Source organism: Lepisma saccharinum, chromosome 10, assembly GCF_977018435.1.
Source record: "Lepisma saccharinum chromosome 10, izLepSacc3.1, whole genome shotgun sequence".
Classification (NCBI taxonomy): Eukaryota; Metazoa; Arthropoda; class Insecta; order Zygentoma; family Lepismatidae; genus Lepisma; species Lepisma saccharinum.
In genome coordinates, this window is record NC_139238.1 from 78,022,356 (window position 1) to 78,047,020 (window position 24,665).

The 24,665-nt window shown below is 37.4% G+C and overlaps 1 protein-coding gene across 5 annotated transcripts in view; it reads right to left on the reverse strand.

The window, feature by feature from the left end:
• Positions 1-7,605: 7,605 nt before the first annotated feature.
• The window catches only part of mTerf5 (mitochondrial transcription termination factor 5), a 34,032-nt gene continuing 16,972 nt past the window's right edge, over positions 7,606-24,665 (reverse strand). For all 5 annotated transcript variants that reach the window (XM_083129956.1, XM_083129955.1, XM_083129958.1 and 2 more), the window contains exons 3-6: positions 24,324-24,421; positions 20,706-20,839; positions 17,258-17,594; positions 7,606-9,969 (exon numbers count right to left, since the gene is read on the reverse strand). In XM_083129956.1, the coding sequence (XP_082986082.1) occupies positions 9,118-9,969; positions 17,258-17,594; positions 20,706-20,839; positions 24,324-24,421 (1,421 nt within the window). In that variant the 3' untranslated portion in view covers positions 7,606-9,117. The remainder of the gene's footprint in view (positions 9,970-17,257; positions 17,595-20,705; positions 20,840-24,323; positions 24,422-24,665) is intronic.

Genomic DNA, 24,665 nt, shown 5'->3' on the forward strand with positions numbered 1-24,665 from the left:
TCATGAGACTTTTGTTAAGACTTTTGGAACGCACCATTAGGAGGTTTTCAGCCATGCATTTTTCAAATGTGCAGTTATGTACAAATATAAATCGTAAAGGAGAACTAATGATTGCAGAGTTTTGAGACTTTTTGTGGGGGAGATTATCATGCTCTTGTGGGAAGTGAAACTAGTTCATCCTTCATCCAAATAAGGATATATAGTTAGAAGATGAAGATAAAATAAAATTTTCCCAGATATATTCACTTGGCAAGTTGAAATGGTCCACCTAAATCTAAATACATTTGTGCGCATGCGGGACATCAATATTTTACTTCCTGTGGAAGTCCCAGAATAAATCAAACATCAATTCTATATGACAAACAATTTTGTATATATCATATAATACGAGGTGGGGCGTAAGTTATGGCAACTACATTTTTTCTCAAAGTTAAACGGTATTACTCTAATATGATCGTATATCCCTGAAAACATGACATCCATAGTATGTGGACATGCCACTAGATGGCAGTGTGATGAACAGATATTGCACAAAGGGCAGTGGTAATTGTTGTCAACCGCTGATCAGCGGTATGAACAGTGTTCATATACCAAAATAGCTGTTCTTGGGGATAGAACTGTCTTAGAATGCCACAGGGTGCTGTTGGAAACTGAGGGAATAGTGTCCTACCATAGCTTGCACCTATTTTGTTCTTGTGATACTTATGTATAATTTCAGATTTTTAAACACACGTGGAACAATGTTAAACTATCCCACACCTGATACACATGATCTGCATTGTTCACACATTCCATATAATACACTGCTCCTTACCATTTGTATATTTTGATCTTCTCGCAGGTACTACATTCTTGCGAAAAAAAAAAAATTGTTGCCATGACTAATGCCCCAACCCTCATATTTGAAAAGCCTGTGCTTTCAAATTCAAATTGATTTCATAGCATGTGCACACACACACACACACACAGGGTGTTTCCGTGATCTTGATTCAAACTTGCAGGGTGGATGGATACTGACCGAAGTACAAATATGAGATAAGGATTGCAAGAAGTTCTGTCGCATCTGCTGTAACATCCCTAGATTCAATCTGACGATATCACAGGCAGCAAGGATTCTTGCCAGGAAGGGATACAAGGGGTCTCCCTCGGCTCAACACCCAATCGTCAATCGTTTGAGTGAAGTGACCTGTTGGCAAAAATCCTTGCTATGTCGTCACTGGGGCCGCCATTTTGAATTACTGTAACGTTTTCGTCAGAGTGCAACGATACACTGTAGTAATGTCCATATTAAATCTACAAGCCACATCTTTCAGCTGTCTTATTCCACTGTCATATAAAGCCTCAAATAGTTTTGGCTCATAACTTTTTAATTGTGCGTTTCCGCACCAGGGGTCCTTATCTCATATTGGTACCTGAGTCAGTCTCCATACATGCTGAAAGTTTGAATCAAGGTCACGGAAACACCCTATATATAATACACACATTGACAAAGTTTGAAACTTACAATACAAATATGCATTGAAATTGAAGTATGTCACTCCCCCATATACAAAAAAAGAAATGAAATAGGAAGAGCTGTTCCAGAAAAAATGATGAGAACCTTGGAACCACATGCCCAGCATTTAAAGGTTAATCACATTGTAATATCAATCTAGTAACTATCATTTCCAATTGTAATGCATTTTAATGTGTTGAATAAAGCATAACTCACATAACATGGCATATTTCCAGACAGGCAATGTTAACTTTGACACGTACCTTTACTTTCCTCAAGCTTTCACATCATGTAGCTTGCTCAGTGGACAATGTTGAAACATGATAAAACATAAAAGGTAGGTTAGGTGAGTCTCAAAATAGATAGCACTTGGTCTATCATGATGTTCACTCTTCCATGTCTGGTTGGCAACTGATCTTCAACCAATATGACTGCCAAGTTAGCAAGTGGTTAAAGATGGCAGCACTTCCTGGTAGGCATTTGTTTCCAAAGAGGAACATGTCATGTTTTTTTCCTGATGTGCTGGATTGCCTCCTGATGTACTTTTTGTCAACCTTAATCTAATGAACCAGAATGTTCATTTAAATTTCTGTTATTTTAGGAAATAAATCCTTCCTCATATTGAGGTCCACAGGTGTTAGAACTTTTAATGAATTTGTCTCAAATAAATCTGACGTTTGTTTCATTCCTTTGATGTCGAGTTTATGATCTTGGATTTTTGTACTGCTGTTTCTCTTACTTTGTCATGTGTATTTCTTTCTACAGGTGCAAAAATATACTTCTGAATTATTTAGTGGGCAGTCTCAAATTTTCAGACTGGCATGCCACTGAACCAAAAATGCATATTTCAGCCATACCACCAATTAATGTTATGGGGTTTTCAATTGTAAGATTTAAAAAAGCATGATTATTAGGGACTGGATTTTAAAGGAAATTCCTTTTTCTATCTTTCAATACACATCATGGAATAAATAACAACAGTGTTGATAATAATTATCTTCCACATAGTTTTGATTTCCCTTTTTTTAAGGGCACATTCACTTTCTCCTCTTCTATAAATATTTTTTCCTTACTGGTCTCTTTATTGACTAGTTTTCAGCCTACATTCACTTTTTTTCCTTTTTTTAAAAAAAAAATCTTCCTTGGTCCATTTATTGACAAGAAATTTAATATTTTGTGCAACAAACAAACAAAATATTCCACAATTGTCTATTTGTTGCAGCTTTGAGTAAAGAAAGAACAAGCACCATCCATCTTACCTTCCCTCCATGTGTGTTGGGAGTACGTTGCAGCGATTATTGCAACAATATGATCTGGGCTTAAGCAATAACAAACGCAATGTAAGGAGCACGCCTGTTGAGTTGAAAGTGTACTTATCTCCTAGATGTAGACTTTTATTGTGAAGATTTTTAGAATAGTTTTAACTTTACTGTGTGACAATGATGACAGTATTGAGTGTCAGTGAAATGGCGAACCCAGGTACAAATGGCAGCAAGCTATGGAATGTGGTAAGTTGTTTCAAGGAAGATTTCATCGAAACAGATGGTAAGATTATTTGCAGTATTTTACCTTTAAAAAAAACGGAAATGGAAAATGACTATAGTTTATTTTTCATTCCCTTTTTTTTTTGTCCTTTTTAGAGTAAATTTTTCCCTTTAAAATCTGGTCTCTAATGATTATATTGCCTAATACCAGTAACTAATGATTCTTACTGTGGTTTCAATCATGATTGTTTTATAATTTCTAATACATTGTCTAATTTATATTCTTTGCTCTTTACAAATATGTTATGTACAGGGTGGTCCAATGTGCTGTTAACCCCAGGTTGTTATCACAGTGTAACTAATCAAATTTGTTCTCTGGCTTCAGATGGCTGACACAAGTGACTATAGTGTGGACGAATGGTGAGCAACGTGTGTATGGACACATGAATGTCCACAGACCGGTAAAACAATAAGGGAAATTCAATATGGCTTCACTGCAAGATTTAACAAAGAAGACCAACCAACACTGCATCAATCTCACACAGAACATGCAGACAAATTGTTTGTGTCAAAAAAATGATGGAAGTCATACTCACCTTCTGGATTGCTAATTTCGTAAATTGTTCTGCAGGGAGGTAACAAGTCATTTGGACCACCCTGTATGTGTCAAAATCTCAACAAATAATAAAAAAGTCTGAATCTCAATATATGCATTTTTTACAATGGTCTTTAATGTAACTGGAGTTACTTTTTAACTTATGTTAAAGGGTATGTTATGACAACATTACAAACATTGCAGAGCAGAGAGAAAGAGGCACTTGCCCTCTCCCCAAAGGTTTCAGGTTTATTAAAATTTAAGGGATTATTGTTAACCTCCTTGGACTTGAGGTTCATATTATTCTTCCCCAAAGTTGAGCCACAAGTTACGCTGCTAATTACATAAAACTGTGACATCTCTTAGAGTTTGAATTTGGGGAATATACCATTGTCTCAGTGCTCTAGGAAATTAGATAAAAAGCAATAATCCTGTTCTGATAGTTGATCAACTTGCAGTTCTACTATTTACATTTTACTTATCTATTCAAGCTATGGTGGAGTGGTTAGCACAACTTGCAATGATGCCAAGGTTCCAGGTTTGAATCCCAGCTTGGGCATGGGTGTTCCTTCATCAATTTCATAACATCATCACTCAACTTCATCTTCACAATTAGCCAAAAGGTGGAAGAAATGAGAAGTAAAAGACACCAAATTAATCAATCAAACTTACAGTTTATCTCGGCCAGTGCTTATCAACTGCCAGGCCGTGGTCCAGAAATGGATCCTGGCATCAATTATAGTGGGCTGCAAGAGGTTCACCTGAAATTTGCCTCTACAACCTGGAAACATGGCCATTCTTTCATTGACGGTTCACCATCAATAAAGAAGAATTTATTTCTAGCTGAGAAACCCAAGCTGCTGACAGGGGACTGTCACTCGTGTAGCCTCAAATTTGAAGAACATATGTGGGAGCATTCTTGAGTTAGGGCCCAAGCTGGCAATTGCCTAGAAAGATGGCCTTTCGATCGAGTTTCCACTGTGGTAACAGAAAATACTGTCTCGACAGTGGTGGTAAGAGATCAAACGATCTAACCGGAAGATGCATTGCTTCCTGCTTCAAACTTTTAGAGCTTGATGGATGGGCTTCATGGTGAATTTAGTTTGCACAGCAATTTTCATTAATACATATATTGTAGTGTAATATTCTGATTAACTGGATTTTTTTTGGAATCCAAAACAGAACATGCCAAAAAATCAGAACTTACCAAATTGATTTAATGATATGGGCAAGAGAAAACTAAAAGATTCCATTAGATCCAATCGTTTTCAACTAATATAAACCAAATTTTATATATGACAACAAGCCTCGACATAATCAAACCAATATTATCTATGACTTTGCCATAATTTATTTATTAAGATTAAATTTCAAGTGTTCATATTAATTAACATATAAAGTTAAAAAGAAGTCATTCATGAGCAAGGCTCATCAAATTTAAAAAAACGAATTTACTGGGCTACGGGTCCAAGAAGGTTGAGAACCTTGACCTTGGCTTAACAACTATTTTTCTGAATATATCAATGAAGGAAATGGAAGTAAGGTGTCTTAATTTACTAAAAAATATCAACACGAATTACAAATTCATATTATTCTATATTCAAGTTATTCATACTTAAAAATAGTTTCTGTATTTACAACTGAGATTTTCTACATCATGCTATAAATAATCACACCATACAGAGTGAACAGAAACTATAGGGACAAACTTTAGGAGGTGATTCCTGACAGGTAAAGGAACAAAAGAGTTCATATCAACATATGTCCGGAAACGCATATTTGCCAAGGTAAATGTCACTGAAGAACGGTTCAGCATCAATGTTTGGGCAGGGATTATTGGCACTCACCTACTTGTTCTTCCACAATGCCTTAACGGACAGACGTATCTTGAATTCCTGCAGAACACATTGCCTCTCTTGCTTTGGCAGGTAATGTGGTACGACAGGTAATGTGGCTGATGCATGATGGAACAGCAGCCTACTTTTGCATTATTGTTCAACACCTCAACAACATCCTCCCCAGAAGATGGATTTGACGAGGAGGCCCTGTGGCATGGCCCACTTGATCACCGGACTTAAACCCCCTTGATTTTTACTTGTGGGGGCATTTGAAATGTGTTGCATATACTGAGTGAGTTCCTGATGTGCAGACCCTTGAACAGCGTGTCCATGTAGCATATGATGCTATTCGGTGCAGCCTGGAACATTTGAAAGAGGGAGGCAATCCATGATGCAACGTGTGCATTGCATCCCATGGAGGCCACTTTGAACACCTGTTGTAACAAGGATGAAAGTCATGCCATGTAATGTGTACCGGTACTAATTGCTTTATTGTAGACTCACCGTTCATTTCCGGACATATGTTGATTTGAACTTTTTTGTTCCTTTACCTGTCAGGAATCACCTCCTGAAGTTTGTCCCTATAGTTTCTGTTCATCCTATATAGTATAAATATATTAACAATACTACAAGTTAGAGAAGCAACAAATAGCAACATGCTATGTAATATATAATATTCTTACCTTACAGTGTATCAAAAAAAAATATGTTGAATGCAGGAATTCTGTGAAATTTCTAGAGGTTAATACTAATTTACTCACACTCTACTTTATACCCTTACAATCACACAAAAGAAATAGAAAGTGCATTTTGAAAAAAAAATTGATAATGATCAGCTGCAGATGGCAGATTAAACTGTGCCCATGCCTTCGCAATAGGCAATTGTTCTAACTGAATACATGGGAATTTTGATACTAAAGGGTGCGGCAGAAATAGTTAGACGATGTTTTTTTGCAAAATTATTGCTTTAATGAACTTTTATTAAAAAAACATTTATATGCCAAGAATTTACATACAAAAGCATTACATATGGTAATTACTTCTTGAAAATTATTTCACTGAGGTGTGCACCATGGGTAATCAAACAGATCTCTGCACATCGCCTCAGCGCACTCACAGCTCGTTGCACCATGTTGAGTGGGATTTGTTGGATTGCAAGTTGAATTGAGTCATGCAAATCCTGTAATGTTGCAGGTTTATTTGCATACACTACTTGCTTCAAGTAACCCCATAGGAAGAAGTCACATGTCGATAGATACGGCGAGCTGGCAGGCCAAGGAACATTGCCGCGACGAGAGATAACTCTTCCAGGAAACATCCTCCCAAGAAAGTTGATTGAAGCATTTGTCTTGTTGAAACCACACCCATGTAAGGCGACGCCGTCTCAGTTCTGGGAGAACGAAGTTTTCGAGCATGGCCACATATCAAGCGCACGTGACAGTTACAGTGTCACCATCCTCGTTCTCGAAAAAGTATGGTCCAATAATTCCATCAAAAGAGACACCACACCATACTGTTACTTTAGGGCTATGAAGGGGCACTTCATGCAGCAACCTTGGATTTTTGTTTGCCCAGTAACGGCAATTATGCTTATTCACACAACCATTAATGTGGAAATGAGCCTCGTCTGACATGATTAACCTGTGCAGAAAGTTAGGGTTCTCATTAGTCATTTGTAACACCCAATTACAGAAGTGAACGCGTTCATTGAAATCTTGAGGGAGTAACTTGTGAATCATCTTAATTGTGAATGGGTGGAAGTGTAGGTCCTGGTGTAATATTCGCCGCACACTCCTATCTGAAATGCCAAGTGACACCGCATGCCTACGAGCTGAATGCCTCGGACTTTGTTCCAATGCCTCTCGAACCATCTCTATGTTTCCTGGTGTCCTCACTGTACGATGACGACCTGGGGATTTCTTTGATGTTGCAGACGCCGAAGCTCGGAAATTCTTCACCCAATTAAGAATAGTTTGTCGTGTCGGTACTTGCCCATTTCTACCAATGTTAAAATGACGCCTGAACTTACGCTGCGTAATTGTTGCAGAGTCTTTGTTCTTCAAAAAACACTCCACAGCGAAAGCACGATGTTCGTTCAGCCAACGCTCCATGTCTACTGATGGAAGGATTACGTAATACTTAAAATACGGCGCATGCGCAATGAACATTCGACCAAAACTACATGCATACAAAATGCTTTGAACCACTTTACAAAACAAAACCAACAATGAACACTTTATTTATCGGGATACATTTCTATGTTCATTTTACATCGTCTAACTATTTCTGCCACACCCTTTATATTAAATCACTTGTTTATTTTGATTTTAACCTACGAAATGATTTCAGAAGATCATAGTTAATAATGAACGCTTTAAAACTAGAATTACAAAAGATAGGATCATCAGTAACAAGAGAAAATATCAGAACTCCAAAAAAGGTAATATTAGCTGTTTGTTGCTTGCAATATTCACAATTTAAACACTTTACATTCAAAAGGTAGTCTGCTTATAATTGATTTTTGCAAGAACTCCAAGGGGACCCTAAAAAATTCGAATTGTCCAAAATTTCAATTAACAAAAACATAAAATCATTAAAGACGATTTCGAGGAAAATGAACTACTGTTCAAATTTATTTTGATTTTAACCTACGAAATGATTTCAGAAGATCATAGTTAATAATGAACGCTTTAAAACTAGAATTACAAAAGATAGGATCATCAGTAACAAGAGAAAATATCAGAACTCCAAAAAAAGGTAATATTAGCTGTTTGTTGCTTGCAATATTCACAATTTAAACACTTTACATTCAAAAGGTAGTCTGTTTATAATTGATTTTTGCAAGAACTCCAAGGGGACCCTAAAAAATTCGAATTGTCCAAAATTTCAATTAACAAAAACATAAAATCATTAAAGACGATTTCGAGGAAAATGAACTACTGTTCAAATTATCCAAGTTCGAATTAAAGAGAGTGCACTGTATTACTTATCAACATAAAAAGAGGGGTCTCTGCCGAAAGGACTAAAATGTCAACCTCAGCTTTAAGTAGTACACACTGGGCTGCATTTTTTGTAGGCTAACGAGGGTCTGGAGAACTTAATATGTTTCTAGATAAAGAAATAACCTCAGTTAAAGAGAATAGTGAAAATAAAAACTGTACCAGATGGAAAAATTGAGTGCAAAATATATAAACCAGCAGGTCAGAATGTTATCTCTTCATATTCTGCCACTTATTCTAAGGGAGATTTCATACCGAAGCAACATGGCACATGTTGCTTGAAGATTTCACCAATCAAATGCAGGCTTGTGCAGCCTGTCATGCTACTATGGTGTCAACTGTTGGCTAGTTCCCAACCAACATGTGTTGCGTGTCATTTCACTTTGAAATCTCCCTAAAGAAAAAATAGTTCGAGTTTTTCAAAATTTAAAAAAATATACGTGGGTACGATACTTTTTAAATGATTTTTTGGACATTTCCCTACCAACCGCTAGTACACATGACCAGCATTGTAAATGCATTTTTTCAGTTCCATATGGTGTCCTCTTCTATTTGTATATTTCGAATTTTTGCACTGGTCCTGCATTCTCACAAAAAAAAGAAGTTGCCATGACTTTTGCCCCAACCCTCGTATATAGCTACGTATTTTGCATTTCTCTATGGCACTATTGGTAAGCACCTCTGTAAGGTATCGCGATACAACCGTTTACCCATGCTTCATGGGAAGACTAGATTCCACATCAGAGTATGTAACCTTATCAATCACTGACCACACACCATCACCTGAAAAATGATGCTCCCTTTCAATGAAATACAAGCACAACGTCAGGATGTAATCAGACTTCTCCCATCTATCGAACGGTTGTAGTTCCTCCTTGTTGGGCAATTTGTCTAAATGCTGCATTACTTTAGCCTTTGGGTACAAGACTATATGTAAGTTTTCAAGCATTTGTTTTCGACTAAAGCCCTGTTCTAACAAAAACAACAAAGTCTCCTTGACAAACAGAATGGGTATGTTGCACCAATATGGATGTTTCAAAAAAATATTCCGCACATCCTTTTTTGGAGCGATCAAGGTGGATGCAACCAAATGAACAATGTCGCTGCCTCTCGTCTTTTCGCCACCATCGTTCACAAACCTTTCGAAAATGGCCTGAGGTGCAGAGAGAACATGAAGTGTGGCACCCTTCATGTGAATGTTTTTCAGATACTGCAAACGAATGTTCGCTTGATTGTGATGGAACACTAGCCTCAGCACACGAGGGTGGTTGAGGTAAATGGTCAACTCCGGAGTCTTTTTCAGCACGTTCAAACGTTCCCTGACGCTGTCGCTCGCGAGCGTGAAGACCTGCAGGCATTTCTGTATGGCTTCGTTGGAAATTCCGAACTCCTTCAGGTACTGAGTTGTCTTCACCAAAGTCTCGGTTGGGGACATGATGAGCTTTGGAAAGGCCTGAAGGATGTCCCGGGTCTTCACACCTCCAATTGACTTAATGGTTTTCAGGGTGTTTTGAGTGTTCTCAGGATGGCTGTGTAAAAGGTATCCATGTTTCCTAATCTGAAAGAGGAAAAAAATGCTATAAAAAAAGCTGTTTTCATGCATAGATTCAATATATACACATACACACAAATAATACAAGGTGCATTTCAAAAGTCATGGCTGACTGGTGTTTGCCTCTCTGTAACAGTGATTGATTGATTTTGATATTATGGGCATATTAGCACATACTATTTTTGCCCATCACACAATACAGGGACAAGCCACTTAACTAAAACAAAATTGAGGACAGCCCCCCGATCAGACAATAAAATAAAATATGTCCATTAAAATTTCCTCCCTCAATTCTTAAAACTAATTTGTTCATCATTAGTTAACAAGAACTAAAACTACCGTTTCCGACAATAAAATCTCCTTACCTATTATAAGCTGAGTTGTAAAGGAGCACACAGAAGGACAAACTAAGGGGTGTCTCAGAAATATTTTCCTTTTTAAAATTATTAAAATAAATACTTAAAATTTCTGTATAAAGATAAATTTATTACCAAAAGAAAGCTTAAACATTGAATTTTTATTTGTGGAAAAGAGTATTGGACAAATGGTGATCAATCATGTTTCACATTCAATTATCCTTGAACTTCAGTTTTTGATTACTCGCCGTAGTGAGGATCCTCACTAACAGATCGGCCCACACGGTCAACGTTTCTGTTCGATCTTTATGACCTTGGACGTCCCGGTGGTTTACTCGTCATAGTGCTTCAGTGTCTTCAAACTTTCTCACCAAATATTTAATGAAATTTGCACTTGGGACGTCTCTCATTCCTGCCGGTACAAACGACGCACAACAATATAAGAATCTTTATTTTTATAAAACGCACGAACACAAAAAGCATGTTGTTGGCCCGTAAAGCGCTCCATGGCAACTAAATTTTAACAATGTTGCCAATAGTTTGCACTCTATCTCATTTCTCCGTAATGTGCGAATTGCCCCAGAGGGCAGATGCAAAAACGAAAATATTTCTGAGACACCCTTTATTACAATAACCAGAGTATGTGGTCACTTGTCAGATCATGTAAGATACTTCAAGTTTCGCACAATCTATATATTATTACAAAATCGGTCAGGCTTGATGTTCAACTAATTTTGCAATAATACTAAGTTCAGCAATCTTTCACTTCAGCCTGCCTTTTCAGCAATGAAAAATGTTAAAGAACTCAAAATTTAAAATTACTCTGTAGGTACAGTCCCGGGCGAATTAATCGGAACACAGCAATTACATCCAAAAAAAAATACATTTATTGTCTTACAACATAGAATACTTCAAATTTTTTCAAACACATTTGTACGTACATATATTCATTTTTCACATAAGGTACAAACAGATAATCATTTATAATAGTTAATATGTCCTCCTTGTTGTTTTATAACCTCCATTACACGTTTTGGCATAGATTCTACAAGCTTTGAACATATTGCATTAAGTTCATTGTCATGGAACCAAAAACGAACAAGAGACTCAATCACTGCTTGCTTTGTGGAACGGTTCAGTTTTGATATTCGTCGTTTGCAAATAGCCCACAAATTCTCAATTGGATTTAGATCCTGAGAGTTCCTTGGCCACTTTACCACTCAAATATTGTTGTCGCTCATAAAATTCTGTACTTTTTTGGCAGTACAGACAAGAAGCAAAATCTTGCTGGAAAATGCAGTCACCATTTGGAAACTTCTCATGGAGCACTGGAATAATTTTTCTTCTCAGAACATGTATGTATTTGTCAGCATTCATCATACCATCAATTGGCATTAATGATCCTGGTCCTTCATGCATGAAGAATCCCCAAAACATCTTCTTGTCAGGGTGTTTTATGGTTTGTTGCAGATGTGCTGACGTTACAGCTTCATTACTCGACCGACGCACGTATTGAACCCTCTGTCCCTGGACCTCAAAATGTGTTTCATCTGAGAAGACAACTTTCTTCCACTCGTCTGCTGTCCAATTTCGATGAGCACGGACCCACGAGAGACGTTTCTTGCGCATTGCAGCCGAAAGAAATTGTTTTTTTCACTGGTTTCCTGGCTTTCCGTCCAGCTGCAAGAAGTCTACGTCGTACATTGGAAACGTCCAAATGCACTCCTTTGTCCCTCAATTCCCATGTCAATTCCACTGCAGTTAAAGCTGGGTTTTGTTTACTTTTCCTGAGAAGAAATAGGTCATCATATGGCGGTCTTCTTCTTCCTCCCACATTGCCCATTTTTATTAGGTGAAATGGAACCAGTTTGTCTGTATTGCTTGATAATTCGATTTACGGTAGCTACAGCAACAGAGAATTTTGCAGCTATCTCCCTTTGATTGATAGACGTATTTTGTGATAAAGTCACAATCGCAGAACGTTTCCTAGGTGTTGTATCCATTGGCAGAATCTCACACACCTCCACCACAATTACCCTACTGATTATATGGAACAAAATACACTTACGAACGCATAGATATGTACACAAACGCAAAGGATCAACGCACGAGATGCCTGACAGTGTCAACAATGCTCAAGTTAATGCACAGAAAACGCGGGAGATAAAATTAGCCACCGTGTGTATATTGCTGCCACCTACTGGGAAAGTGCTGACAATTCAGACAAAAAGGAGCTTGTTCCGATTAATTCGCACAGTACTTTAACTTCTCACCGGCATAATACTATTAGAACTGTTGATCTGAGATGTACGCTAACCACTTTTAAATCAATAAACATGCTTCATCAATTAATACTACACTCGTTTGCATAGTAAAATCATAAAGACAAGACTAATGTAACAATGATTAAACAAATAGTGACTTCACACCAAAAAGCAGATTTTAGTAATCTTATCATCAAACGTTACTCTCATATTTTTACCTATATTTATTTATAATGTTACATGACCATGTACTGTTATAAAACAAAAGACAACATGACTCCATATAGGATCATCCTGGCTGTGGATCCGGGTACCAGAAACTTGATAGCCTGCAAGAAGCAGTAATGGGAGAGTACTAAGGAGAAGAGAGGTTGACTTTAGGGTGAACTAAATACCCCTCTGTAACAGTGAGTAATGATGGCTGCCAGAATTATCAATCCCGCTAGTTTGGAAATACGGTCCAATGATTGTAGGAAAAGTTCAGCAATGGTGTCATGAACGGAAGGCGATACAAATGTTCACAATGAAGAGGGTAGTGTTCGGGCTGATATCCTTATTGAGCAAGTGGATGCAAAAGTGCAACTAAATTGTTACTTCGCAATTATTGTTCTTGCCATAGAATTTCCAGAAATTTCACATTCTGAATTGTTACTGACACAGCGCACTATAGGGAACTGTACACAAAACTGAAGTGTTGAAAATGACAGAACTTCCAGGCAACACAACTTTATGTACAAGCATAATGCTTGTTCTGGGGTACCAGAAGTACTTGAAAAATAAGGGTAAAAAAATGAAGTAGATATGTGCATGTTTGTAACCACTAGTACACTTTTGTTACACTTCTTATATTATTTTTCATAACAAATCAGGCTTTAATTTTGAAATGCACCTCACATGCCCAAACAAACTGAACAACTACATGAAATATGGTACGAAAACTTACTGCAAAGTTATGTGCCAATGTCCTCAACTAAGGACAGAACCTGTGTCTCTTGCATTTCATTACAATACTCTACCACTGAGTTAGCAAGACAACCTCTGGCCTCACAAGTTTATAACTTATGGAGGAATCTGAGTCATGGAAATTGCGGGGACACCAGAACTTGGTTTGGTAGTGCAGTGGGATAGAGTACGGACACAAGGGCCTTGCTGAAGGCTGTTAACTGACGTCATTTAATAAATCTTGTCGAAGTTTAACAAAGTCTAACCATTTCGGTTCATCTTGAATAAGGATAGGGCCAGGACCACCAAATGTAGGGGACCAATTTTAAAGAAAATTACACACTGATGACAAAAGAATATCAGCATGTAAGACAAGTGACATCTACTAAAACAGCCTGAAATCAAAAAACACAAATATGAGCAAAAATGGTCATATGTGAGGAAGAGTCAAATGAAATTCTTAAAAGTCCATCAAAATTTATAGGACAGATTGTATACTGCTCAAATTTAGATGAGGTATAAACTTTTTTTTAAATGACCTCAAAGATGCAACACAGCTCAAGTGAGCTTCAAAACAGCCATCTTTGTCATTTTAAAGATGGCGCCTCCTACACACACTGGGAGCAGTGAAGAGCACTATATTCTTGTTCTCTGGAAGGATGGAACAAAAGTCGGTCCATTTTGTAAATGTTGCAGCAGATGACACAAAGTATGTATTTGAGCCAACATTAAAATTTGACTGATCCACCATAGTCGCAGATTTATTTCATCAATTAGACGTCATGGTTTTCTTGATGTTTAGGGCAAATGCCCTTTTCCCTCCATCTCAACACATTATACAATGTTAAGCCTGGTCCACACGATCGTGCCAGATGGATCAAACAAAACATTATGTGTACATGGCAACTTTGCATTTTGCATGAACTGAATGAGGTTTGACGACCGACCGAAAGACTGATGAGCTAGTTACTAGCGTTAATAATTTGCAGTAGGTATTCACATCCATACATTATTAATTATACGTATCCCCATGTTCCTGCCGTAATTTATGGAGCAAATTGACATGTGAGAATTCACCCCTCTTAAGTAACCACCCTTGAGACCACAGTGAGTGATGCGCATTTGCTTTTTCATTCTCACTGTACACTCTGAAATTATACTCCTCAATAGTGCTTCATTCATGTTTTTCTTTTCTTTTTGAGACCATTGAATAAAAGACTGAGAGAAAGCATGAATAAATAGTGTAGCTGCGTGTGTTGTGTCAGTCTTATCTGTCAAACTTACCTAATCATGCAAGACTGACGACACAACATTATGTGTGGACCAGGCTTTATTTGAACGAACATCAAACTTGACCTACCTAACCTACTCACATAAATATAGTGTTTTTCAAAATGTTTTGAATGATAAAAACTAAATATACAGTGTGTTTCAAAATGTTTTGAACAATAAAAACCAGTACCATGAGTAGAGGCACATATTTTTGGTAAATAAAAAAGCAAAATTTCGGAACAAAAACAGAGTCGATTTCGGGTTCAAAAGCAGTAAATAAAATAAAATTTCGGTGTTATAGCGGTGAATAATCACATCAAAAGTGCTATATAAAATGACATTTTGGTTTTAAAATTGTGAATATAATCCTACATTTGATTTAAAAACAGCACTTATTACACAAAATAAACTTATCTCTTCTAATAGCACATTTATGTAGTTATCAGAGTATTAAGTTTATTCCTGTGTAAAGGGGTCCATTTTTGCTTCTCAAATATTTATAGCAGAATTAATCAATTTTCCGTGAATTGCATAACTCACAGGATACTTCAGAAAGTGTTGCGTCGGTATATACACAGTAAATTTCGTGTTTAAGAGTATATTTCGCATTTTGCAGTTCATTTCACATTATTTCGTGACAAAACAGGGTAGGAAAAAGCACCTCACACCTTTCACAAACATGAAAAATGAACATTACAGCATGTTACTTCATATTTCATGTTTTCGTCAAAAACAAAATTTGCATGCCTCTAACCATGAGCAATACAACATAATCACAGATCAAATACAGAGGCTGTTCAGCGTATATTTGACCAAACGCGATTCCTTCCCTCTGCACTCAGAATGAACTCACCCCACCTCGGTCGGGTACGTTTGTCAGTGTAGTGTGTGAGCTGTGAAAGAGTGGTTGTGTTTTCTCACTGGGCCGAAAATCCCGCCCAAAACTGAGCCGCTTTTGGGAGGAGTGCGTTGTATAACTTTCCAAGTGTTTGCGTTTTCTCGCTTGGCCGAAAATGCTGCCAAAACAGTCGCTTTTGGGAAGGTTATGTTGTAGCCCTTTATGTCGCAAAGTTCAGTGTGTCAATGATCAGGAAGTAGTGTAAGAGCAAGAATTGTGACGTTAGTTTGACTTTATTCAAGAATGGGATTGGCAAGTATAAGGATTGCATGGCCCCAGCGTTCGGTTCTCCAACAAAGGGGACGAGAACACGGCCGTGCACACAAGCCACCACCAGTATGCAGGCGAAATTATGCAGAATGGCCATGCAAGAGAATCCACCAACACAAAGACAGATGGGGAATCATCTAAATATATCTTTGGAAACTGTTAACCGCACCTTGCACCTGCATATTGGTGGTGGCTTGTGTGCACGGCCGTGTTCTCGTCCCCTTTGTTGGAGAACCGAATGCTGGGGCCATGCAATCCTTATACTTGCCAATCCCATTCTTGAATAAAGTCAAACTAACGTCACAATTCTTGCCCTTACACTACTTCCTGATCATTGACACACTGAACTTTGTGACATAAAGGGCTACAACATAACCTTCCCAAAAGCGACTGTTTTGGCAGCATTTTCGGCCAAACGAGAAAACGCAAACACTTGGAAAGTTATACAACGCACTCCTCCCAAAAGCGGCTCAGTTTTGGGCGGGATTTTCGGCCCAGTGAGAAAACACAACCACTCTTTCACAGCTCACACACTACACTGACAAACGTACCCGACCAAGGTTGGGTGAGTTCATTCTGAGTGCAGAGGAAAGGAATCGCGTTTGGTCAAATATACACTGAACAGCCTCTGTATCACGTGAAATACATTCGAATGCATCCTTAAGTTTTCTTTGGAAAGGTCCCAGTAGTTATAAATTCTACCGCCAGGTGCCAGGCTGACCAGTTGTAAAATGGCTGACAGTGGTGAGGACAAAGCATTTTGCGAGAGTAGGTCGGTCGTGAGAGTGCAACGTCCGTTGTAATGATCCACCAGAAAATATCTCTATTGCATTAGCGCTGCGGTGCAAACGATTGATGCAAACAGGCTGAAACATGTCTCGAAGGAGTTAAATTACCGTGTTGGCGTGTGCAAAGTAACAAAGAGTGCTCACATTGAGCATTTGTGAGTTAACTTTGTGGAAACCATTGGCACTTAAACTTGGGACAGCTGCATTACGTATGTGTGAAATTGTATCTTATTTTGACAATCTGTGAATAAAATAAGAGTTGAAATTGTTCACATCATTTGAAACACTGTGTATAAGGAAATGAAAAATTTGTTATGTACAAAAATGCAGAAATCTGAAAAACTGTTCAGTATATGCTTATAGACATGAATGCAATTCAATCCATATTAAAATTGCACGTGTATCATGATATCACAATTACACAATAGGCCAGATACCTAAAATGATGCACATTTTACAAATTTAAAAAAAAAGAAAGAAAAATCACAGGACTGTAACACTTACCTTCTCTTTGGAAAATCCTATGTCATGTTCCAAAAGATAGAGTGTCTCGTTCATCAGCCTCAAACTCTTATGTTGCAGTCGTTTATAAGTCTTGAAGATATGATCCAATTCTTCCTCCGTAATGCCCAACCTGTATTGCAGATAGTGCCTGATTACTGCACGCTGTATCTGAAAAATTGACATCTCGTCTGGATTCGGAATTTCCTTGGCTACATTCTGCCTTACATCATCTGGTGCTTCCACACACGACAGCAAATTCTCAATCACGTTTGCATCTTCAGGTAGAAATCCATGTACCTTCAACAACCTAACATCCCTGTTGACTATCTTTGAGTACCTGTTCATAAAGCAATTAGAGAAGAAATAGGGGTTAGCCAATTCCAAATTTTTGCCTCGTCGATCACGTTTTGACATTAGGGTAACCATTACTTAATAGGGATTTCAGAGATTAGCCCTTTCCGGACTGGACTGAAAATAAAGTTTTTCCAAGGAGACATGGTTTTTTTTGCCATTTTCCAGAAAATCATACAAAATATGTTGTTATGTGTGTTTTTTTTCTGAAATCTACAACACATCATCTTTCCACAGATGTATAATATGTTACAATTTAAATACATTTTCTCGCATTTATGAATTTCTTCTGTAACAATTTTTTGAAAGTAAAAAAAACATTGTAATAAAAGCTACTGCAAACATCTTTTCAATGCATAATATAAATTGGCATCCTCCCAGCTCTGTCTAAGGCTCTAGAACATCTTATTAGTGGTCAAACCCGTGACTTCCTAGCACGAAATAACCTAATAAACCACTTTCAATCTGGGTTCCGTAGCAACCACAGCACATGCATGGCTCTCGTCAGCGTAACCGACGACATTAGGTTAGCCATGGACAATCGACAACTTACAATCCTTATTCTTCTCGATTTTACCAAAGCTTTCCAAACCATTGATCACGAAATTTTACTCGCAAAACTATCATCCCTATTCAGCTTCTCGAACTCTACGGTTAACTGGTTCCGTTCCTACCTGTCTGGACGTCAACAATGTGTCGTCGACCCACATCGAAGATCATCCTGGAAAAGCATCCCCTGTGGCGTCCCTCAAGGCACCGTACTGGGCCCCCTCCTGTTTACACTGTATATTAACAACCTCCCGTCGGTGCTTAATCACTGTAGGTATCACATCTATGCCGACGACTTTCAATTATACTTTTCTTTCCCTCCTCAAGAAATATTGAATGCAACCGAACGTCTAAACAACGACCTGAAAAAAATCAACAAGTGGTCTGTAGACCACGGCTTGCACGTCAACCTGACCAAAACCCAGTGTATGCTCGTAGGCTCCCCAAAGATTCTGAACAGAATTGACGAATTAAATCTCCCTAATCTTACGGTCAACGATAAACACTTGCCTCTCTCTACCACGGTTAAAAATCTGGGAATTACACTAAACAATAATCTTACCTGGAGAGAACACGTAAACTCCGTGTGTAAAAGAGCTTTCGGTGCACTACACTCTCTTTACTGGCTTAAAAACTTCCTCCCCGAACGTATAAAAACCAAACTTGTTCAATCTCTTGTTTTCCCTATTATTGATTACTGTGACACTGTTTACTCGGACGTTAATTGCGAGCAAGCTAAACGCCTTCAGCGAATCCAGAACGCCTGTGTCCGCTTCGTTTTCGACATAAAATATTCAGAACATTTGACACCGTATTATGCGAAGGTCGAGTGGCTGAAATTAAGTGATAAACGGATTTACCATAACCTTGTCCTACTGTACAAAGCCCTAGAAATAAAAGATCCAAAATACCTTTCCGGGCGGTTTCAATATCTTTCGGACTTTCACTCCCGCAACACCAGATCACGTGAAAAATCTCTGTTATCCATCCCTATCCACAGATCTAACTTCTACGCCAATTCGTTTACAGTTACCTCTGCAGGACACTGGAACAGACTGCCCCCCGAAATCCAAGCCTCCTCTTCAGTTGTAACATTCAAAAGACAATTAAAATTATACATGCTAAACAATTGGACCTAGATTAAATTCCCAGAAAGAAATACGTTATACATTTAGCCCACGAAATATGCTTTCTATGTAGGTACTTGTGTGTGAATGTGTGTTTGTGTGTGTGTGTGTGTGTGCATGTAGAAACTGTATTGCTTTTATTTTTAATTTCTTCTAAGCTACTTTTTTTCATTGTGTTAGTAAAATAATGAGCAATGTACGTAATTAATGGTTAATCCAGGGCTTGACTGCTCGTATTCAAACTGTATTGCTTTCATTTTTAGTTTCATTTTACTTTCACTACTTTATTTTTCTTTTATTATTTTATTTTTCATTTATTTTTTTAATTTTTTAATTGTATACAATTTACTGCAAAGAAAAAATGATCCCTGTAATTAATGGTTAAGTGGAAGAGAAGGCATTAATGCCTTAACTTCGCCATGTAAACAAAGTCGTAAATAAATAAATAAATAAAATAAATAAATAAATAAATAATTAATGAAAAATGGGATTGGAACTGTCACCAAATGTGAAATTTGAAAGACATGGTTACAACACACGTGCACAAGAGACATGGTGCGATTATAGCCAGTCGTTCATTCACAATACAGCCTATCTCCCATCTTATTGGACAGTGATCGTCCAGAAAATGTTAATCACTTGGAGATATCACACCAAAGTGACAAGCGACATGTTGCACAAGCAACAATTCCATTGGTCTTTCTTCAAATGACAGGCTACACATGTCTTTCAATGTGAAATCTCCCTATGAGTGAATAAATAAAGGTTAAAGTTGGCACAATTGTATCAGAAAGCATTGGTTCATGTAATCACAGATACCAGCTGATGCTTTTCTGGAACCATGGCACCTAGACAGGTCCACAAATTACCATGAAGCACTTTCACAGAGTATAAAAATCTTTGAAATTATGCAAAACACATTATTTTCAATAATTTTGGACCTCTGTGTTGCGTGCAAATATGGATCATGTAAATGAATGGCACGTATTTTAAGGATGTAAGGTACAATTTTGCCAAATGGTAAGGTACACAATATGAACTGTAATATTGACAACAAAAAAACAAACGAACAAACTCTGTTGAATTCTAGTGTCCTCATGTGGCAGTTGTATTAGGATTAGGACTTAGTAATACTCTTATAATACTAAAAAATATCATTGAATGTTAGGAACAGTTACCCAATCATTTTTGTGCATAGCGGCAAGTTTGAAATGCAAACACGTGAAAAACTCCCATCCAGAGAGGCTGCTGTCCCCTAAAGGTTAAATGATGGAAGTTCTGGTAATTCCAGAAATTTGGCTCAGTGGTAGAGTGCTGGAAAAGACTACGAGGGACACACACTTAGCCCACAGTCGAACCACAATCTTCTTCATTTGTAATAGCTAAGTCAGAATGAAAAAATGAGTTCTTATTGTACTTACATTATTAATATATTAGCATCCACAACAGGGAATCCACACTCTTTTAGACACAAGGTGTGCTGCTCAATAGTGACTGGAAGAATAATAAGGCACTTTGGATATTTCCGTACGCTTTCCTTATCTATGCCAAATTTCTGTAAACAAAAATTAATAATGTTTTAAAGAGCAGAAAGCTCTATTTTCTGCAAATTGTCCATGCAGCAACATTCAACCGAAGAATAAAATTGAATTTGCTAAATGTTAATTGAAGGGTCAAGGGAGAAAACAGGTAAGTCAATTTTCTGTTTTAAGTAGTGTTGTTCTCTCGATCCTAGAAGAAGAGAGGTATGGAATGAGGAAAGAATCACAACTCATTACCAATTTGCTTCTAGGATCAAAAGAACACCACTACACCACTACCTCACTTAAAACAGAAATTGACTTACTTGCTTCTAGGGATGGACGATGTCGGAAATTTGATATCGTGATATATTGTCACAGATGATATGATACGATATTTTTCCGTATTGTGATATTGCCAAATATCTTGACAATATATTGCTGACATGACATATCTCGCTAAAATATCATGACAATATATCACCGACACATTAAATATCACCAAAATATGATGATATATTGCCAACATAATATATATTGCCAAAATATCGTGACCATATATCGTATAGTTGATAATGCCTGGGCAATATTTTTTCAATATCCCGATATATCGCCCAACACTACTTGTTTCTTTTCCGGCCGACCCATATATTCTTCTACAATTCACTCTCATTAAAGTTCTCCACAATGGTTCATATGAAGAATTACTTTAAGTCCACTTGATGCACAGATAGGCTAATCAGGACTGGCCATACTGTTTAAAGTGGGATCCGAACCACTGTGCAATGTGCCTCCATGTTCACGTGAAGACTTCTTTGATTAACATATCACTAAAATGTATACAATGCACCTGTAGTTCTTTAATAAATCAACACTTTGATCAAACACACTAAAAGGGCAAAGGGTCGATGGAAAGACCAGAGTAGTGAAAATTGTGACAGATAATTATGATGACTTACATGTAAATGCAGTAATGCGTAATAATGTACATTTAAGTGCAAATCCAAGGAAAGGTGCTCAGTATACAGAATAATGTTCATAGTGGAACAGCTCATGAATTGTAACCAATTACTGTTTTAGTACTACATACAGAAAACCATTTGTTTTTGATTTTCAATGACTATCCTGAAAAAAGAAAATACAGGTTAATTATAAATGATTCATCAGGTTTTAAAGTGAAATATTTCCAAAACTATTAATATAATATGTGTGCGCTAATCATGAAACGAAAGAACACATCTGAAAGTTTAATTTCTCATATTTGTAACTTTGGCACCTGCGACAGATGGTAGCACAAACCTAGTTTCCAAAATGGCATCTATGCAGCAGAAAGCATTTTGGAATATAAGAAGTGTTTTTCCGTTGTTACCGTACAGTGTGCATTCCAGAGACAGTTTGCAACTGCACCGCCAGGTCACCAAAGCATTCTGCAATGGCTTCGACAGTTTAAGGAAACTGGCTGCCTGTGTAAAGATAGAAACCGTACCGCATACAGTTATTGCAAATAGGCAACCTCGTCAAATGATATGCATTTTGTATGGAGGACGATGGTTTTCTTGAGCTTCTGCTGTTTACTGACGAGGCGACATTCCATTTGAGTGGAGAGGTTAATTGCCATAATCATATCTGGGGTACTTAATAATCACATGCTACAGTGCAACATGAACGAGATTCCCCAAAAGTGAATGTGTTGACTGCAGTGTCTAAATCAGAGGTGTACAGTCCCTTTTTCTTCACAGAGAATGCTGTGACAGGTATGTCATTCCTCCATATGCTGCAGTTGTGGTTGTTTCCACAAGTGAAAGAGGATTTCAATAACTTCGTATGCCAACTTGATGGGGCACCGCCCCATTGACACACTGGGGTGCGTCGCTACCTGAACGAAGAACTTTCAAACTGTTGGATTGGTCGATGTGCTGAAGTGACTCGGCACCTTTCCCATGGTCTCCTAGATCTCCTGACCTAACAGTTTGTGATTTTTTTCCTTTGTGCCACCAGTACCAACAACTTTGGTTGAGCTGCAGGATCGCATTACAGCTGCATTACAAATTAGTAGGAATATGCTAGAGTGCATGTGGGGCGAACTAGACTATCGCATAGATGTGTGTAGTGTGACGAAAGGAATCCACATTGAACATTTGTGAAAGTATGAAACTTGGACAGACTCTAACTAACTAACTCTCTAGCCTTCTTAAACCCGAAGGTTCATGGCTGCAGCAACACAGGCCTTCCATCTGTCCCTATCTTGAGCAAGATCTATATACTCTTTTCCATCCCTACCAATTTCCCTTAGGTCCATCTCGACGTTGTCCCTCCATCTTCGTCTTGGCCTTCCTACAAGTCTCTTACCATCAGGTTTCCCAACAAGAATCCTGTAAACTCCTCTTTCCTCTCCCATTCGTGCCACATGGTCTGCCCACCTAAGTCTTCTTGATTTAATTATTCTAATAATGTCTGGACATGAATATAAATTATGTAGTTCTAAATTATGTAACCTTCTCCACTCACCTGTCTCCTCATCCCTTTTAGGTCCAAATATTTTCCTAAGGATCCTATTTTCAAATACTCTCAATTTATGTTCCTCTTTCAATGTAAGTGACCAAGTTTCACACCCATACAATACTACAGGCAAAATTACGGTTTTGTATATTTTAACTTTTAGTTTCTTAGATATTAAACGAGAAGACAAAAGTTTATGAAGAGAGAAGTAACATGCATTTCCTGAATTAAGCCTACTTTTTATTTCCTCTTTAATATAATTTTCATTTGTTAATATTACTCCTAAGTATTTGAATTTGGAAACTGGTTCAAACGAGTTGTTATCAATAATTAGATTTTGATTATTACCTAACACTTGGTTTTGGCCTGTAAGCATATATTTAGTTTTCTCTTTGTTAAATTCCAAACCTATCTCTTTAGCAGTTTTGAAAAATATTTTAGCATTATTCTTAATTGTATTCACATCATCTCCCAGTAAGTCTACATCATCTGCATATGCTAACAACTGAGTCACACCATTTAATTTTAGCCCTTCTTTAGTTTCTTTTACCTTCCTAACAGCATATTCTAAGGCAAAATTAAAGAGCAATGGAGATAATGCATCTCCTTGCTTTAACCCATCATGAATTGTAAATTTGTCAGACACATTAATACCCACACGAATGTTACTTTCTGTTTCACTGGTGCATTCCAAACTCGACTAATATATTATATAATTTATCTCTTTTGACCGAATCATATGCTTTTTTGAAATCAATGAATAGCTGATGGACATTTTGATTATATTCCCACTTTTTTTCAAGTGTCTGTCTGATATGAAAAATTTGATCTGTAGTTGATCTGTTGCGTTTAAATCCACATTGAAAATCACCTATAATTTCATTAGCACATGGGGTTAGTCTTGATGTGTTATATATTTTATAATGCAGACCTTTCTAACCTGATGAATCATTTATATAATACAAATGCATTTACATTTACAGTTTAAAACATATAATTTGAAAATTCTTAAGCACTTACCTCCAATGTAGCTGCAGCTTTTCTGAGGCGATCTGGATCCATCTTTTGCATAGATTTTGAGTTTTGCACAATTAAATAAGCCTGTTTATATGACACATCTGGAAGGATAATATACAGAATTACAAGGACATTCTACAAATGAACTGAATTTGAAGTACATTCCTCTGAATAAATTTTTAACAGTTACCCTTGAACTGAGCTGAAACCAATGTATTAGTATCAGAAAGTATTGGTTCTGATTTAATCACTGGTAACAACTGATATTTTTTTTCATTATATTTATTATTTTAGTCCAGAGATCTTGCAGTTCTGCAAAAATGCCACAAGTAATTAACGATCCTG